The 18811-nt window shown below is 53.8% G+C and overlaps 1 protein-coding gene across 1 annotated transcript; it reads left to right on the forward strand.

Annotated features, from left to right (window-relative positions):
* The first annotated feature begins 874 nt into the window (after positions 1 to 874).
* Positions 875 to 18425, forward strand: PMP22 (peripheral myelin protein 22). Its single transcript, XM_071764058.1, has 4 exons — positions 875 to 976; positions 2189 to 2288; positions 13562 to 13702; positions 17122 to 18425. The coding sequence occupies exons 1-4, from the start codon at positions 899 to 901 to the stop codon at positions 17286 to 17288; spliced, it is 486 nt and encodes a 161-aa protein (XP_071620159.1). The 5' UTR covers positions 875 to 898; the 3' UTR covers positions 17289 to 18425.
* The last annotated feature ends 386 nt before the right edge of the window (positions 18426 to 18811 follow it).

The following is an 18811-nucleotide window of genomic DNA, read 5'->3' on the forward strand; positions in this document are numbered from 1 at the left end:
TTCGCCGCGAAGTGAGTACGGCCCAACCCGACCCGACCTGACCCGGCCCGGCCCGGCCCGGCCCGCTCCGCCAGCTGGGTTTAGGGGGGTGGGGGGCAGGGGGTCTCCTGCTGGGGTCTCCCCCTCCCCAGGGAGGGGAACGGGCACCCCTCGGGGGGGAGGTGCTGGGGAGACCCCTCTGGGGTTACGGGAAAGAGAGAGTGGGGGGCACACACAAACCCCCCCCCCCCGCTGTGGGGTTCTTTAGGGAAAGGGCTCAGAGCAGCCCCTCCCTCCTTCTCCGAGGGTCCTGAGGGAGGTGGGCTTGGGAAACCCCCTCCTTCCCTAGCCGGGGAACAGGGTCCAAGAGAGCCCCTGCTGAAGGTCCCGAGGTGGGCCGAGGAGATCCCCTCCCCCTGGAGAAGAGGGACCGAAGTAGCCCCGTTGGGTGAGGTGGGGGGAATTAGGTGCCCCTTTTCTCCCCCTTCCCGGGGGTCACCAAGGGAGATGGGCCGAGGAAAGTCTTCCCTGTGGAGAAGGACTGTGAGGGTCTTGCTTGGGGGTCCCATGGGTGGGGATTTCCCTCCCTCCCTCTCGGCAGAGAGGGGCAGGGAGAGCCCTTTGGGGGAGATGGTGCTGAGAAGGACCCTCCCCAAGGAGTGCTGAGGAACACGGTCCCTTGAGGAGAGGGATCAGAGAACCCATCCTTGGAAGAGAGAGGCTGGAGGAGCCCCCTCAGAGAAGCTCTCTTGGGGGTCCCCAGGGGAGGGGGCCATGGAAGCCCCCTGGGTGAGGGGGCTTGGGGGAAAGGCTTGGAGGGCCCCCCGGGGGATAGCAGCTGGGAATGGGTCCGGGCAGCGGGCTCCCCCTCAGCAGCATCCCTCTGCCCCTCCAGTTCTGCCCTCCACCAACCACCAAGATGCTGCTTTTGCTGCTGGGCATCATCGTGCTCCACGTCACCGTCCTGGTGCTTCTCTTCGTCTCCACCATCGTCAGTGTAAGCACAAACTTTCCTCTACGCTGCTGAGCCAGGGAGTGGCTGCAGGAGGGGGGGTGTGGGGGGGTGGGTTATGGCATGGCCAGACCAGGAGGTGACATTTTTTATTTGTGGTTTATTTTCTGGCATGGCTTTTAGGAAATTTTTACTTGCTGATGACGGTCATAACCAACAGTGGGATTCGGGGAGCGTTTTGCCCCAAAAAGCTCTTTTCTGGCTGTGTGCTCTCAGGTGTAGCTGCTGGGTCTCTTGGTTGGGTGCTGCAGTGGGTGCTCAGGGCATCCCTGTTCGCAGGGAGAGCACTGCTGAAGCTTGCCTGGGTGCTGGTTCACACCAGGGAGCAGCCTCAGAGCACCCAAAGCACCCTGGGGGAGCTGCCACTGCACCACCCATCCATGAGGGAGCTCCCCTGCTAACGGGTTCCAGCCTGCAGGACCAGTACAGCCAGTCTGAGCAAAACCCCTTGAAACGGGGCTGGTTTGGGCACTGCTTCCTCAGCACCAGCAGTTTTGCCCTCCAGCTCTGCTCCTCTGGGGCTGGGGATCAGGCACAGCCTCTCTGCTAAGCCAGATGAGCTCCTCCTGGGGATTTTTGCAGCTTAAGCCTTGGGAGGGAGGCTTGGGAGTGGGAGGACTGAGGGTTGGATGCTGCTCAGAGGGTCCCCAGCACCATTCTCAATCCAGAGCCCAGTTCCCACGTCACCTCCTCAGGCAGAGGATTGATTTAGTTTCAAGGCAGAAGTTTTATGAAGCTGGCGAGTTGCAGGCTTCCTTCGCCAAATTATTCTTCACCTCATTAGTTTTCTTTTTTTTTTGGGTGGTAATGGTAGTAGAAGGTTACAAAAATCTTCCAAGTTGTTAGAAATCACGTGGAAGCATTCAAATAACCCGGCCAGAGGAGGGGAAGGTGGAGAGGAGGGAAACGTGCGTCCCCTGTGGGACTTGGTCCATGTTTGGAGAGAAGAAAGAGCTTCTGTTTTTCTGCCCTTGAGGCAAAAGCAGCTAAAAGCAAATATCAGTATTTACGTTCCATAAAAAAAAAATAAATTATAATAATAAAAAAAAAAAAATCCCAAACTCTTTTACTCTTTTCAAGCAAAGCACATGCCTGGGAGCTCCCCCAGGGGCAGCCTCGTGCTGGTGGGTGCTAAAGGCTGCTGGGGGCAGAAGTTTGGGGCCAGGGCTCTGCTCATGGGGCTGTGTTTCTTGACAGCAATGGCTGGTGAGTGACAAGCACACGGCAGACCTCTGGCAGAACTGCAGCAAGGTTGAGATGGGTGACATCTTCCACTGCCTGACATCATCCACAAATGGTGAGTGCTCCCCAGCAACCAGCCCCTCCTTTCTCTTCTCCTCCCCAGCCTTTGGAGATCAAGGAGGATTTGCCCGTGCAGGTTGTTTGTGACTCCCTCTTGCTTCCCCCCTGATGCTGGTCCCTCCCACCCCTTCCCCTCCTCTGCTCTGTCCCCAGATGGAGGGGCAGAGGTCCCCTCGTAAATCCTGGGGGGACTGTGCCCAAAGCTGCCATGGCTTTCAGGATGGGTACCAGACCCAATGCCCATTGCTCTGCCCTGTGGGGCAGCTCCTGGCAGGGGGGGGTTGGCACACTCAGCCTCAGCAGACGTGAGCTTCTCCAGTGCTTTTAGGTGGTCTCTTGTCATTTGCCCATTTTGGTCACCTTCCAGCCCTTAACATTCTGTGACTGGGATGGACAGATGTGGGGCAGCCCTTAGAGTGGGGTTTGCTGGGTGCCTGTGGTCCTGCTGGCAGCTTGGGGGATGCTTTGGCCGTGCTCCCCTCTTGCTGTGCTTGTGAGAGTGCTGTAAAGGTGCCCCGAGGACACCCTGTCACCAGAGGACAGCCTGTCCCCTGCCCTGCAGTGACAGGGGGAGGTTCAGGGTACAATCCTCACCCTCTGCTTCACTGTCAAGCCCTGGGTGTGGGATGTGCTGAGCACTCAGGCCCTTCCTTGTCCTGCTGCTGGGAGGGTCCCCGTGGCACCTGCAGAGCTGGGGTGGCCACAGAGCCACCTCTGGCCTGAGCTGGGTGAAGGCTGATTTGACACTGAGTGACAGCACCCAGCGAGCTGTTTGCTGAGGTCAGCAGGGGTGGAGTGCTTGCTAAGCCACTGTGGGGATGAATTTGCACAGCCCCTTGTGGTACCAGTAACCCACAAGTAGTGCTCAGGAGTTCAGTGGTGCCTCAGTTTCCCCAGAAGATAAGCCTGACACCAGTGGTGCTGTGTCCAGCATTTCACAGAATCATCATCTGGGTTGGAAAGGACCTCTGAGATCCTCAATTCCAACCCTTGATCCACTCCCCCCGTGGTTCCCAGCCCATGGCACTGAGTGCCACATCCAGGCTCTTTTGAAATATCTCCAGGGATGGAGAATCCACCCCTTCCCTGGGCAGCCCATTCCAATGGCTGAGCACCCTCTCTGCAAAGAATTTCTTCCTAATATCCAACCTAAACCTCCCCTGGCAGAGCCTCGGCTCTGCCAGGGGAGGTTTAGGTTGGATATTAGGGAGAAATTCTTAAGCCCATGGCCTCTTGTCTGACTGATGGAGCAGAGCCCAACCCCCCCCTGGCTCCAACCTCCTTTCAGGGAGTTGTAGAGAGTGATGAGGTCTCCCCTGAGCCTCCTCTTCTCCAGCCTCAACACCCCCAGCTCCCTCAGCCCTTCCTCACAGGACTTGTGCTGGATCCCTTCACATTCTCCTTGCTCTGCTTGTTTCCAGCTCTCCTGCTTTTTTGCTTTCCCATGGAAACATCCTCCCGGGGCAACCCCTGGTGAAACCAGCTCTGAATCCCACCCAGGACACTGGGAGCAAACCAGTGCCACGTGGGCTTGGCAAGGAGGGAGCAGCCACTCAGGAGAGCTCTGAATGCTTCCAGAAACTCTGGGAAGCAGTCAGTGGGGGCTCCAGTCCATCCCATGCTGGGCACAAACCTCTTGGGTGCTGCTGTGGGGAGGTGGGTGCTGGTGCTCAGCCTCCTTTTCCCCTTCCCCAGGCTGGAGGCAGCGGTTTGTGTCCCTGCTCTGGCTCAGCCTCTGCTTTGGGTGGGATTTGGAGGCATCACCACTGATCTCTGCTGACTCCTGGTGGTGTCCAGCCCAGCCGGGAAGCTGCTGGATCCCAGCCCAGCCCAGAGGAGGTTTCTGGAGCCACGGGCTCCATCAGCATTTGGCTGGTGCTGGTGATCTGCAGCGTAGGCTGCTTCCCCCATTCACTCGTGCTCCAAAACTGCTGGCCTTGCACTTGGAAATAAAAGGCAGCGATTTTCCTCTTCCCCCACCCCCCCCTTCCCCAGCCCAGAGTCCCCAGGGCTCTAAAGCCTCCCTAAATCTTTTGCTTTGCAAACCTCCAGTGATTTTTCTGGGTGTTTGTGTGCTGGGGGTGTTGGCAGTGTGGAGAGGGGCTTGTCTGAAAGGGGTCAGGGATGCTTTTCTCCATGCTGGAGTGTCCTGCTGGGTGCTGTGAGTCTGGGACCAGTATTGCCCTGGTCCCAGAAGCTGCTCAGAGAGGGGCTTCCTTCTGCATCCCTTCCAGTGATGATTTTTTTTCATGTTCAAGGGGCTACAGTCGAGTCCTGCTAAAAATATGGTTGAGCCTCTGAGTTGGGTTGATAAGGTTCCCCTGTGGGCAGAGAGACATCGTGCTCAGGTCTTATAGACCTCTCTACCAGTTCTTATTTGTACCAAGATCCTGCCCTGGCATCAGAAAAAGGGGGATCTGGCTTGAGGAAGAGCTTCTGCCCCATCCAGCCTGTGGCAGGGGTGTGGGAGCTGGGTGCAGGATCCAGAGCTCACCGGTGCTTCAGGAACACCAAATCCAAGGAAAATTCCCAGGTTTAGGCAAGGCTTTTACAATCTGTCCATTAAAAAAAAAAAAACCAACACCCTGTGCCCTCCTTCCTGCACCCTCCTCCTTGCTCCCACTGCCGGGCGGTCACTTTTTGGGTGATACTGGGGACACAGGGCAAGGATGCTGTGGCAGTGCCACCTCTGAGGCTCACGCTTGTCCCCTGCCCCCTTCTTGCTGTGCTCCTCGGATGCTCTTTGCTAGGAATGTGCTTACTTTCAAAAAATAGGGAAGATCCTATTCCAAATCCCCCAAAAACCTTCCTGGTGGAAACCTCCCTGAGGACGAGGGCTGTGCTGGGCTGCTGAGAGGCTCAGGGCTGTGCCAAGGATGGTGCTTAATGGTTAATCACAGGGTGCCAAGGGCTGCTCTGGGCTAAGAGCAAGAAATCCTCACTGGGGGGAAGTTTTGCAGAGCCCAGGCTTTACAGAGAGGCTTTTTTTGACCCCTCTGGCCATGGCGGTGGCCTCTGCGGTGCGTTTCTTTCTTTTCCTCTCATTTTGAAGAAGAGGGGTACTCTGTACTTGGAATGTGGGGAGGTTTTAGGGCTGGTATTGTGTCTTTGGGATGGCTGAGGGCTGGGGAGAGGGTTGTTGTGCTGGGGAGCTCCTCTTGGTCTCAGCAGGTAAAGGATGGAGGAGCCTCCCCCTGTAAGGGACCCTTGTGTTTAGTGGGCCATGTTTTATCTAAGAGAAGCAGAACTTCACAAAATCAGCTCCCACCAAGGTTTGCTTGCATTTAGCACAGTGGCAGGTTCCAAGTCTGAGCTCCTGACCTTAGAGATTATCCCGTGGGGATGGAATATGCAGCAATACAACCCAAGGGTCGAGCACTGAAGGAGCCCTGGGCCCTGGTTCCCTGGGCTGTTCCATCCCTTGGGCATGGGATGGAGTTGCTTGGCTGGAGGCTGAGCTCCCACCTCCCAAATTCCACTGGGAGGAATCCTCAGGGGTTTGAACCCCCTGCCTGTGCCAGGGCTGAGCCACCCTGATGGGAGGAAGGAGGAAATGCCACCCACTTCTGTCCCTTGGACAACTGCCTGCTTGTTGCTCCCATTCCTGAGTTTTCCCCCATTAGGGAATGGTGTGGGGTTTGTTGGTTTGGTTGGTTGGTTTTGGGGTTTGGTTTTTTTTGTGTGTGTTTGGGTTTTATTTATTTATTTGTTTGTTTATTTATTTATTTATTTATTTTAATTCAAGAGGCGGAGAACTATGGAAAAAATGTTGCAATCTTTGCTTCGTTTGCCCTGTCAGACATTCCTGGAAAAAACTTATCTGAAGAATTCAGCTCTGAAGCCTGGGGCAGAGCTGTGTTCCAGCCCCCTGCAGCCATGGGCCCCAGTGCTCCTCAGGAGATTCCACCCCAAATTTCCAGACAGAGATATTTTCTCCCTCCTTTTTCTTTCCACGACCGAAATTTTTATTTCAGGCAAAAAGATGTGGTGGTTTTTCGTTTTGTTTTTTTTTTCCCCCTGCTACTTTCTCACTCTCTTCCTGATTTTGCTGGGAATGCAGAGACCTTTGTGGAGATTCCTACATCCTCCTGTACCACCAGGAGACATTTTCCCTCTTGTCCTCTTATTTCTCCCGTGGCTTTCACCCAACTGGTTTGTTCACTGGCAAGCTGCTGGGCTTTGGCTCGTTGAAAGGGAAGAGAAAACCTCAAAGGTTGGGAAACGTGCAGGCTGCCAGCCCGTGGGGTGCCTGAGCACCCTGGGCTGCACGATGCACCCAGTCACTCCCTGATGGGATGGGATGGCTACAAAAGCCCTGGTGGGTCACCCAGAGTGGGGATCTGTCCTGGGGGGGCAGGGATGGACCTCCCATCACTGCCATGCTCAGGGGGATGACCCTGCTGTGCTGCACACTGACCCTCCCTCCTCCAGACCCCCTTCCCCAGCACTGCTGGGCCTTCAAATGCATTTTTTTTTTTTTTTTTTTTTTTTTTTTTGCACTTGAGGAGGCTGAAAACATCTGCATCCCTGGACATCTGTGACCTGAGCTATCAGCTCTTTCCAGGAGGAATTGTGCTGCTGCTTCACTTTAAAATGTATAAAACCCATTGGGTTTGCTCTGCTGGCCCCCCTGGAGGAGCTTTGCTACCTTGAGGCTTCCAAACTTTTTCTTCCAGCAATGCTGGACTTGGGTAACCTGGAGAAAGGGATGAAGAGCTGGAGGTGCCACTTAACTCACTGTAATCCTTTTTTGCAGCTGGACAGGATGAAAATTTACTGAGGTAAAGTAATGCCAGATTCCATTATTAATAGTGAGGATAAAATATCTCAAGACCAGAGATAGAGGCAAATTCCCCTCCAGCCCCCTGGAAGAGTCAAGACTCCACCAACTGGATCAACACTGGGAGAATTGGTCACAAGTGAGGGAGCACTTCCCAGCACAGGAGGGTGAGGAGGGGAGGTGATAGCCCAGTTGCCCCTGCAAATTAGAAATTAAAAAATTTCAAGATGAAGACTTTAAAATGGTTTCATCTGTTTATTCCCTGCTGAAATTCCCTTCTGCCCCATTTGTTGCTTGGGCTGCTGCAGCCCTTTGCTTTATTGCTGCTGGGCAGCTGCAAAGTGGAAAGAAATAGTCCAGGTTTAAAGATGCTGAGGCTGTTGTAATAAAGCTGGGCAGTAAATCAGGTGTAGTTTGTTTCTGTGGGAGCACAGAACCTTTGTCAGTGGTTCTGTGATCCCATTCAGCCTGCAGACCCCATGGAGAGAGATCCTGGTTTGGGGACATCTCTGGTCCTTCAGGGTCTTTGCAGTTTGCAGCTTTGGGCCTTGGCAGTTTGGGGGTCCAGGGCACCCACTTGGCCATCAATAACATTTGCCTAAGCCAGGTGGGGTTGCAGCCCTGTCTTGCCCTTTAGTTGCCTAAAATAAACCCTGGGGTATTCCAGGGAAACGTTTAGGATCAGTCTCTGCCACAACCCTGTTGCCCTGTGATAGGAAAGGGATTTCCTCTGCTTCAAACCAGGTTTTTGTGTTGCTGCTCCTTCTTCTGACAAAGAGCATCTGATAAGGAGAGGTAGGAACCTGGTGCTGATTTTTATCAGCTGCCCCAGAGCTTTTTGGCTCCCATTTTTCTGTGTCAGGGGGAGGTCAGTTGGGCTTCCCTGCTGCAGGGGAAGGAGCTTTGGCCCCCAGAGAAGGAGCAAAAGGGAGGAAGAAGGCAAAATGTAGGTACATGGTGACTGCAAACCCAGAAGAATGAGACTCGGGTGTCCCCATGGGTGGGTGTACCCCAGGAGTGTGGCTTGTGGCACCCTGGCTCCCCATCCCTGCTTCTGGTGCCTGGGCTGCAGCAGGAGCTGTTACCTAAGCCCTTGGAGGACCTATAATGATGTATTTACCACCTGTGCCTGCTCTCACCTGCAAACCAAAAGGAAGTCAGAGCCATCACACCAATGGACATCGTGGAGCTGTTGGAATGTGTTTTCCTGGTGCTGACAACTTTCTGCTCCCTTGGCAGCATCAGAGGTTGCCCCTGTGGGATGTGAGCACATGGCTGGACCACAGGGATGCAGGGGCCAGGCCATGCTCCAGAACCTGCTCTGTTTGAATGTGGCAGCCCTGGAGAGCTCTGGACATTCCTGGCCTCACAGACTTCTTGGATGGAGCTTTGAGGGGAAAGCAAAAGGAGGACAAGAAGAGAAAAGAGGGCTGTGAGGGTTTCATCTACAGAAGAGGACCAGGAAGTCTTGGGCACAGCTCCAGCACCGTGTTCATTCACCATCTCCTCACATGCTCCCACCTGCCCATCCCCTGATCCTTACAAACACCTTGGGAGCTCTTGAAAATCCCCCTTTTCTGGTGGACTTTCCAGGAGTACATTGATCCAGCATCCTGTGGTCCTCTGCAGGGACGGGATGTGGGAAGGTAGGGAAGGAGCCACTTTTGAGTGAAAAACCTGCTTTTCCCAGCTCAAACATCCAGCAGCCCAGAGCAGGGCCAGGGTAGGAGTCTGGGACTGAAGCAGAAGAAAATTGCAGTGTCAGGGAGCTGGTTTTTGCCCAGGAGAACTCAGCAGCTCTGCTGGATGTGGCTGCTGTCCCCAGGGCAGGGATGTTCCCTTGGAGTGCTGGGGGCTCCCCAGGGCTCTGAGCTTTTCTGCCTTGCTGGGGGGCTCCAGCGAGTGGCTGGGGGGCCAGGAGCTGATGTTCAGCCCCATCAGCAGTGAGCTGGTGATTCTGCAGCCTCAAGTCACCCTCCTGCAACCTTCCTAAGGGGTCTGTCGAGGTTTAACACCAGCACTTGTGATGTGACCTGTCCCCTTCCCAGGGGAGGGTGCAAGTTGGGTTCGGGTTTCTCACCGGACCTTGCCTGAGATTCTGCTTCGGCAAAACGGCCCAAACCCCCCAGCTTCTCCTGGCAGATCCAGGCTGGACATGGTGCCAGCAGCTGTGTGAGCTCCTCCTGACCTTGCTGATCACACCGAGATTGCAGCATGGAAGGGCAGGTTCTTACCATGCCCATATGGGAATGAATTTCCCCTCCCTCTGCTTTGGTCTGGATTCCGTGCCCCAGTTAAGCTCCTTAGGGGATGTTTTCATCCCCAGAAGTGGTTGATTTTTGCAAAGGGAAAGCTTCTAGGTGCAGGACGTTCCCATCAGCTGCAGGGTGCAGCTCTTAAGGGTGATTAGCGCTAATCACTCATTTCCTGATAGCTTTCAGCAAGGGTCTAAGTGCTCCAAGTGGTCGCCACTTCATTCTTTCTCCTTGGCTGGGTCAAAAGAGGGTAAGGTGTCTAGGAGAGAGCCATGAACCAAAAAACCCTGGAGAGACAATTCCTGACCTTTAGGATCTCCTCTTGGCCACGGGCACCTTTCTGCCTGCCCCAGCAATCCCGCTCAGCTGCATCCCTTGCCCGGGTATAAAACCCCCCTGGAAGAAGAGCTGGGGCTTTGCTGGAAGGGGTTGGGTTTGCTGAAGTCTTTCTGGGGTTTTCAGCTGCACTTTCTGCTCTAGGTTTCAATTTCTGCCCTGCGTTTTTTGTTTTTTTTTTCTTTTTTCTTTCCTGTTAAGACTTCAGGGCAGTGAATGTGGTTTTGAGCACGGCAGGGGCGAAGCCTTTTCCCTGCTGGTATAAGCAGTGCTGGGAATGCATCAGGGCTTGCAAAACTTAGGGAAAGTTTCGATTTTGTTTTGGAAAAAAAAAAAAAACCCAAAAAACCAACAAAACCAAAACGAAAACCAACCACAAAAACTTCTTTACTTCATCTCTGCCCGCCTGAAACGGCTCTAAAAGCGCTCCTGATGGGTCCTCTCCGGAAGCGGCGGGCAGGCTGTTATCTGCCCCTTCCACTCCGTTTCCTTTTCTTCCTCCTCCTGAAGAACAAAGATATAAACAGGGAGCTGAAGAGATGCAAGAGAGAAAAAAAAAAAAAAATGGAAGAACCGTCTGGCTGCCCAGGGGAAACCACAAATAACAGCTTGGGAGTAAACAGTGCTGACAGCCCCCGGCACAGCTCCGGGGGCCCAGACCTCCCGGTAGGAAATGTGTTGGTTTTTTTTTAAATTTTTTATTTTAAAAAGTCTCGAGGTAGGGGCAAAGGAGCTGAAAGGCTCGAGAGTTGAGGAGGTGGCAATCCGAGCTGCAGTTTTAGTCGGGGTTTCAAGTGAATTCGAGGCAATTTCTGGTCCTGAGAGAGCTGAAGGCAACGGGAAGCTTGGGCTGGGGTTAAGGGGGTAACAGCAGCTGGCAGGGCTGGGTGCTGAGCTGGGGATCCTGCCCCTCGGTGTCCTGAAGGAGTCCAATAAAAGGCAGGGAAAAGCAGGATGTAAGCAGAAGCAAAGCTCTGAGATCATCTGATGGTTTCCCAATTGTAACTGATGCTCTCTGGCTGCTGAAACCCCTCCGGTCACAGGGGCCTTTCCTTCCCCCCCACCTCTGTGCCTGCCTTTCTGTTCCTCTGCCATGGCTCCCTATTACAATGGGATTTTGAAAAGCCCAGATAAATCATTCACATTCAGAACCAAAAAAGAGGCACGGGGAGGCGGATGCAATTAAAAGGGCAGCTCGGCTCAGCTTTCCGTCTAGACAGCCTTCTCCTAAAATAACCAGGACTTGGAGCATCCACCTCGGAGCAAAAAGGGCTCCTCTCCGGCCCGGATCCTGTGGCCTTTGGAATCACAAAGGACTTGGCTGCCTGGGCCCTGGCCCGGAGTGCAAGGCTCAGGGTAGGCTTTGGCTCTGCTGGTGCACGGAGCTGGACCCCCCCTTTAGGACTTGGGAAAGGGTGAGCCAAGAGCTCAACATCCCAGTCTTGGGATGAGAGCCCTTTCTGGGGAAGGAAATTGCAATCTGGCAGCTGGACACGCTCTAACTGTGCTTCTCCAACCCCATCTGAGTGGTGATCTATGGCTTGAGTTTTAGCAGCGCTCGGAGCTGCTTCACCCCCTCTGTCATCCCCTGGTTTAGCACGGTGGGAGCTGAGGAGGGGTCAGCTCTGGGCAGGGCAGAGGGGGTTCCTGCCTGGCCAGCTGAGAGGGATGAAATACATGGGAGATTTTGGGTGTACACGAGGGTGAAAGCCATGCTGGGCTCTCCTGAGCAGTCAGAGCTGTTCCTGCCTAAGGAATGGCAGCAGAGGGTGGATGTAAAGGTGGCATTGAAAGGAGTGAAGCTCCTTAGCAGCTCCTGTTGATGCTGCAGAGCAATTTGGGGCTGGAAGGGTGGAAAGGAGGGGAAGGAGAAGCTGTCTGCAGTGAGCAGGGCTGCTCAGGGTGGGTTCTGGCTGCTCTGGTGAGTTTTGGAGTTTGCTCCATGGTGTGAATGCCGGGAGCTGAGGTGCAAAGGCAAGAGGTGGAATGGATGGGGTGAAGCCAAAGAGGCCAGACATGACTAAACTGCTCAGGATGTTCCCTGCAGGCATGGATTTGCTGGAAGCTCTCTGGCATGGCTGCTGTCCCAGCCCTGCCTCCCTCCAAATTCCTCTCTCGCCTGCACCAGCACCACTGGTGAGGATCTGGTGGGGAGCCTGGGTCACCACTCTGGGAGCAAATGAGACTCAAACGAGTCCCTCATTTGCTGTACCCAGTGTTGAAGGTTGCTGAGCTGAAGTCTGGCTTTCTTTTCAAGTTTTGCATCAGTTCTTTGCTGCAGGAAGCTGATGGGAGCAAAAGCGGGGCAGGAGCATGGATCTGAGACTTTGTTCTGCCTCTTGCCCCAGCCCTGGCAGTGTCTCAGGTCAGGTTGGATGGGGCTTGGAGCAGCCTGGTCTAGTGGAAGGTGTCTCTGCCCATGCAGGGGGTTTGGAACTGGGTGATCTTTAAGGTCTCTTCCAACCCAAACCATTCTGAGATTCTCTGTGTCTCATACTGTTTATCCCCTGTCTGAGGATCCAGCCCAAAACATGAGTTTTCTGCCTTTCACTGGACATTACGTGCCTCAGTTTACCTGCACCAAGTCCTGCTTGGCTTTCATATGGATTAACCAATGTTGCATCCTTCAAGACCTTCCAGGCAGGCTGCAGATCCTCATTTTGAGCTCAGGCTTTATAAGGCAAGGCAGAGGCAGAGAGCTTAGGGAGGAGAGCCCCAGCCTGGCAAGGCACTGCCTGTTTCTGTCGAGCTGCTCAGGGGCTGGAGATGCACTTTGCTTGCTTATTTTTTTAATTTTTTTTTTTTTTTACGTGGGGAGTTACACACCCACGGAGCCTAGAAATAACTGGGCAGTGACTCAGGCAGGGGCTGGTTCAGCTGGTTTGCTCTGGGAGGTCACTGCCTTTGGCAGCTGGGGAAAGCTCTTCCCAAAAGGTCTGGCTGGCCAAGGACAGAGGGTGTTTTCACTCGCCCTGTGTTTATTTTCCCTCTCAGCTCGTTGCACATGGCTGTGGTGTTTCTAGTACAGCTGAATCCCCAGGGCCTGATGTGAAGCTGGGGAGAAGCTTTTGTCTTGATTCCTGCAGGCTTCAGGTCGAGGCTAAAATCTCTACTTGGTTTACAGATCGTGGAATGGGTTGGATTGGAAGGGACCTTAAAACTCATCCAGTTCCCCCCCCCTGCCATGGTCAGGGACACCTCCCCCAGCCCAGGGTGCTCCAAGCCCCATCCAACCTGGGCTGGGACACTGCCAGGGATGGGGCAGCCACAGCTTCTCTGGGCAACCAGGGGCTCAGCACCCTCAAATTAAAGAATTTCTTCCCCATGTCCAACCTCAATCTCCCCTCTCCAAGTTTTAACCCATTTCCCTTCTCCTCTCCCTACCCCCCCGTGTCCAAAGCCCTCCCCCAGCTTTCTTGGAGCCCCTTCAGCTATTGGAAGGTTGCTCTGAGCTCACCTGGGAGCCTCCTCTTCTCCAGGCTGAACAACCCCAATCCCTCAGCCTGGCTTCCCAGGGAGCTGCTCAGCCCTCTGAGCATTTCAGTGCCTCTGCTCTGGAGCTCTGTGTCCTTCTGATGCTGGGGACTCCAGAACTGAGCAGAGTCCTCCTTGTATTCTGCTGTTGTGTTATTTATGTTATTGTTGATGTTATTTTATTATAAATGCTCCCTGAGAACAGCCATGACCCTTCAATATGTTTTACCCCAGCACCTTGGTCCATGCACACCCAGGTCCTAACCCATCAGGCTGGTGCTGAGGATCCAGCCCTGGATGTGACCACATCTCCTCCAGCTCTTAGGAAACAGAACCAGGACCCAGGGGTGGGCTGGTGGCAGAGGGGAGGGTGCCAAGGGCTGTGGTGGGGACTCACTGAGGTTTCCATCTGTCTTCCCCCAGAATGGCTGCAGTCTGTCCAGGCCATGATGATCCTCTCCATCATCTTTAGTGTCTTGTCCCTGTTCCTGTTCTTCTGCCAGCTCTTCACCCTCACCAAGGGTGGGAGGTTTTACCTGACTGGAATCTTCCAAATCCTTGCTGGTAAGTGGGGGCTGATGGATGGGGCTGTCACCAGAGGGGGAAGGGGGATGGGGGACATGAACATGTCCTTGGGTACCAGAGCAGGAGGGACACTGCATGGCCCAGTGAAGGACCTGGGGGTTGAATGGTTTGGGTCTGTTCAGGTCTTGCACACCCTGGGGTGGGGTCTGGCTCTCAGGTCACATTATTCATCTAAGCCCCTCACATCAGAAATGGCTTTGGAGCAGAGGAGGGGAGATTTAAGTCAGACATGAGCAGGAAATTCTTTAATTTGAGGCTGGTGAGGGGTTCAGCCCTGGGGTTGGCAGGGATAACAGAGATGACAGGGCACAGACCTGAGCAGCCAGAGCATCCCCACTGCACTGGCATGGACAGGGGATAAAATGGATTCAAACTAGAGGAGAGCAGATTCAGATTGATTGTTAGGAAGAAGTTCTTCCCCATGAGGGGAAGAACTGGCCCAGGTTGCCCAGAGAAGCTGTGGCTGCCCCATCCCTGGCAGTGTCCCAGCCCAGGTTGAATGGGGCTTGGAGCACCCTGGGCTGGGGGAGGTGTCCCTGCCCATGGCAGGGGTGGCACTGCAGGAGCTTTAAGGTCCCTTCCAACCCAACCCAGCCTGGGGTTCTGTGCTGCTGTGATTATCTGAGGTGCAGGAAGGTCGCTGCCCCAGCTGAGGAGGTTTTGGAGGACTGGGTGCAGACCCAGGGAGCCAGAGCTGTGGCAGTGGTCTGGGGTGGGGGGACAGGCAGGGTTGGGGGGTGCAGACCCAGAGGGAAGGTCCCCAGAGCTCTGTCCTATGGCTGGGGGTGGGATGCTGCTGGGTGACTCTGGGGGTCTGGGCCCCACCTCTGCTGAGCTGGGCGAGGTTTCCCCAGTGCTGGGGGTGGGGATGTAGTGATGAGCCTCGTCTGGCAAGGAAGAGGAGCCAATGATTATTTATAGACTTGCCAAGAGGGGGCCTGGTCCTTTCCACATCATTGAGGAGCTGCTGGAGCAGGGTGAGCCAGCTGGCTTGGCACTGTCAGCTCCTATTTTTAACTCTTCAAGAGCTGGCTGCTGGCAAGGAGCCCACAGTTCATGTCCTGTGTTGGAGTTCTCCAAATATAGATGCTGTAAAGCCACGGGCTTCATTTGTGTTTCCATGTGTGAAACCATGGGAGAGGATTTCCAAGTGTTCACCACAGACTTTAAAAAATGAACTTGTGCAGTGAGGCTGTAGCTAAGTGATGGCAGAATCTGGGAAGGAGACTGCTGGGTGGCTGGAGCTGTAGACACAAAACTGAAAACTATCCTGGGTCAACTAAAACAGTGGAAAAAACTCGTCCACAGACCTTCAGGCAAAGTTCTTGAGCATCCTCTAAGATTTTGCAAACTCTGGAAAAGTTGAGGACCACTTTTTGTTAGCAAGTGTGGCATGAAAGCTGGGATGAGTGTGTCTGCTTGGGCATGGTGCAGGTGGTGGGTTCATATCAGCTGGGTGTCTCTGGAGAAGGAGATGGGTAGGAACCCATTACAGGCACGGAGATGAGGAAGGGAAATGGGAATTAATAATGCAGTGTCTGCTGGAGAGCTTGTCTGTTAGGTCTGGGAGCAGAAAGCTTCTCTTTCCTGATGGATCCTGTTTCTCAGAGGAGGAGAAAATGGGATTACAGCCCCTCCTGTCCATGCTGTGCTGGGTGTGCTAAGGAGCTGTGTGGTTGGGCTCATTCCATGCTGGGCCAAACCACTCCCCAACTCAGTTAAAGGACAGAAAAGGTGTGAGCTGTTTGCCATGAAGCTTCCCCATGGCCTGAGGGACCTGTAGCAGAGGTCTGGGTCTGGATGGGCCATGCAGAAGTCGGCATGGGACCATCCTTTGGGTGCTTTCCCCAGCCAGAGCTGCAGGAGGGGGTTTTGGGGCTCTGTGGTCTTTGTGACCTGAAATTTTAGAGGTGTTGGTGGGAAGCAGGCCGTGCCCCTGCTGCCAGGAGGTCCATGGATGTGCAGATGGCACGGACCTGCTGGAGCAGATTTCAGGTCGTGGTTGCCCTCCTGGCCTCTCACAGCAAGACTAAAATCATCCTCTTAAAATCAGGCTCCACCAGCAGCATTCCTGCTTGCATGGGTGTGAGCAGCAGGGTGCAGGTGCCCTGCACTTCCCCAGCACCTTCTGCAGGAGCAGAATCAGTGCAGATGCTGCAGAAACCATCGCCTGGGTTTGGCCAGATGCCTCAGGAGGACAATGGCCCCTGTGTGTCCTGCTGCCTGTAGGTGACAGGCGTGGCTGCACGCCTGTTCTCTGCCCCACCACCATCTGCAGACCATTGTTGTGGCCTCTGGGCAGGGGCAGGGGCTGTGGGTGTTGGCTCTGGGGCCGGGGGATGGGAAGTGCCCCAGCGGCGCCGTCACGGACCCCGTTCCCACGTGTGCACTTTCCCAGAACAAAGGAGCAGTGTCCGGTGGAATTGCAGCTCAAAGAGCAGGGTGGTTAAATGTAGGTGGTCCTGAGGTCTGGGCAGGGGTTTTGGAACTCGGCTCCAACAACAGCCCCGTAACTGAGCTGCAGGGATTGACTGAAAGAGCTTCTTTTTTTGGGGGCAGGAATAGAAGGGGCTTTGTGTTCGGCCCCAACACTGATGGGTTGTTTGGCCAACAAAGCTAAACTGCTGCCCACCAGAGCTGGGCTCAGCCAGAGACCCCTCGGGGAGCCTTGGCTAGCAAGGGGGGGATACTGGGAAGAGGGACAAGCCATGGGTGCAGCGGGGTTGGCAGGGATAACTGGGATGATGGGGCACAGACCTGAGCAGCCAGAGCATCCCCACTGCACTGGCATGGACAGGGGATAAAGTGGATTCAGTGGATTCAAATGGATTCAGACTAGAGGAGAGCAGGCTCAGATTGGATGTTAGGAAGAAGTTAGGAAGTTAGTTAGTTAGAAGTTAGTTAGAAGTTAGTTCAGCTTCCCAAGGGCTTATTTTGGGGAGGGAGCCACGTGGAGAACAGGAAGGTGTGAGGAGCTGGACAGCTTTTCTGCTGAGAGTCAGAGCAGCCTGAAGGGCTCCAGGAAAGCTGGGGAGGGACTTGGGACAGGGAGTGAAGGGATGGGGGGGAATGGCTTCAAGCTGGAGGAGGGGAGATTGAGATGGGATTTGAGGAAGGAATTCTTTGCTGGGAGGGTGCTGAGCCCCTGGTTGCCCAGAGAAGCTGTGGCTGCCCCATCCCTGGCAGTGTCCCAGCCCAGGTTGGATGGGGCTTGGAGCACCCTGGGCTGGAGGAGGTGTCCCTGCCCATGGCAGGGGTGGCACTGGGGGAGCTTTAAGGTCCCTTCCAAGCCAAACCAGTTTGGGATTCTCTGAAGGGTCAGAAGTTTCCCGTCCTCTCCAGCACTGCCCCAAGTTCCCTGCATCCCTAACCCTTTCCTACCTCTGCTCTCCTGGCAGGGCTGTGTGTGATGAGCGGGGCAGCCATCTTCACAGTGAGGCACACGGACTGGCACCAAGCCTCGGAAAACATTCCCTATGGCTTCGCCTACATCCTGGCCTGGTTGGCCTTTCCCTTGGCCCTGGCCAGTGGCATCATCTACGTCATCCTACGGAAGCGGGAGTGAGGAGAGGGGCCTGGGACAGGACAAGGGCACTCCTGGAGTCCACGGGGGAGATGAAGGCGGGGGAAAAAAAATATGACGAGAAAACGGGAAAAAAAAAAAAAAAATGCGCCAAGAAAGGGAGAAAAAAAAAAGAAAAGGAAATTTAAAAAAAAAAAAAAAAAAAAAAAAAAAAAGAGAAGAAAAAGGAATAAACCCTCCCACCAAAACCAAAGCCAAACCCAACCGACCCCAAAAGGAAACACTCAAAAGGGTTACTTGTTAATTGAAGATGTATATAGTATCTGTGGTTTAAAAAAAACCCTATTTATAACACTTTTTACATATATGTACATAGTATTGTTTGCTTTTGTTGACCATATGCTATGTTTTAAAGCCTAAAGCAAGTGCCTAAGGAACTACTCTCTCCTAACAGTGTAACGAGAGCGCGGTGACTTCCCTCTCATGCAGAAATCCTCCTTGACCTGACCTCTCCTTCCCCATCCCAGCCCCTCTCCACCCACCAGAACATCCCAACCTCTGACTGGTTTGAGGCTGGTGTCAGCTTTGAGTTCTGCCCCTTGACACCAGCCAGGGGGGGTCTGTCCCCACTCCTGCCACATGCTGTGATCCTGGGAACTGAAATGCACGTCCAGATCTGACGGGAGACGCTTCCGAAAGGTTTGAAGGATTTCGGAGCAAAGGGTTTGAGTTGCCCCAAGTGCCTAAATGACTTATGTGCCCGAGTCCCCTTTGCCTTGCCACCACACCCACGGGGAATTTGGGCTTTTAAATCACTTAGGTTGAGTTGCAGACCAAGGTGGGTTTTTCCTCCTTGGCCCGGGGGGGCTGGGGTGTGTGCCGTGCCGGGGCACTGATGCTCCCCACTGTGAAACCTGCTTAATCCTTTGCTGTGGAGAAAGAAGCAAACCCAGTATAGCTATGAAATCAAATACCAGATGTATGAAATGGTGCTATCTATTTACCATTCCTTATATTGCTAGCCATTTAACCTTATTCACTGGAAATTCAGTTAACAATCCCGAGGTAAACGATGAAGCTAGAGACGAGAAATAATTCTGTGTAATATAAGTGAGCTATAACTGCTTTTGTACTTAGATTTGCTCTTACTATTATTTTTAATAAAGCATTTATAATTGAGGTTCCTTTTTTTTTCCTCCCCGTGGTCAAGAGGAACAGAAGCAGCTCTGGCTGGAGCTCTGTCAGGCTTTGCTGCCAGAGGGAGGTATCTGTCCTCTGTCTGCATCAGCCACGTGTCTGGCCATGAAATGGGCACCTGCACCAACCCCAGGCTGCCTTCTGAGGACTCCAGACACTGTGTTGCTGGTTGTTTTCTTTCTTTTTTTTCCTGTGTCTTTTTTTCTTTTTTTTTTTTTAATTTTTTTTTTTGCTTTGCTTTTCTGATTTTATACCAACAGTGTGGACTAAGACGCAATGAAATAAAAGTCAGAATAACTCAGTTCCTCCTGCTCTTCGGTGGTTGTGTGGGTTAGAGCTGGGCTGTGCTCCACTTAGGGTCAAGGTGA

Source organism: Heliangelus exortis, chromosome 20 (assembly GCF_036169615.1).
Source record: "Heliangelus exortis chromosome 20, bHelExo1.hap1, whole genome shotgun sequence".
Lineage (NCBI taxonomy): Eukaryota > Metazoa > Chordata > Aves > Apodiformes > Trochilidae > Heliangelus > Heliangelus exortis.

What these genes read in the sequence shown, in the direction of transcription:
- PMP22 (XM_071764058.1), top strand. Translation starts at nt 899, where the DNA reads ATGCTGCTTTTGCTGCTGGGCATCATCGTGCTCCACGTCACCGTCCTG. An exon ending in TCGTCTCCACCATCGTCAGT is followed by an intron (nt 977 to 2,188) that starts GTAAGCACAAAC and finishes GTTTCTTGACAG; the next exon opens with CAATGGCTGGTGAGTGACAA. An exon ending in AATCTTCCAAATCCTTGCTG is followed by an intron (nt 13,703 to 17,121) that starts GTAAGTGGGGGC and finishes CTCTCCTGGCAG; the next exon opens with GGCTGTGTGTGATGAGCGGG.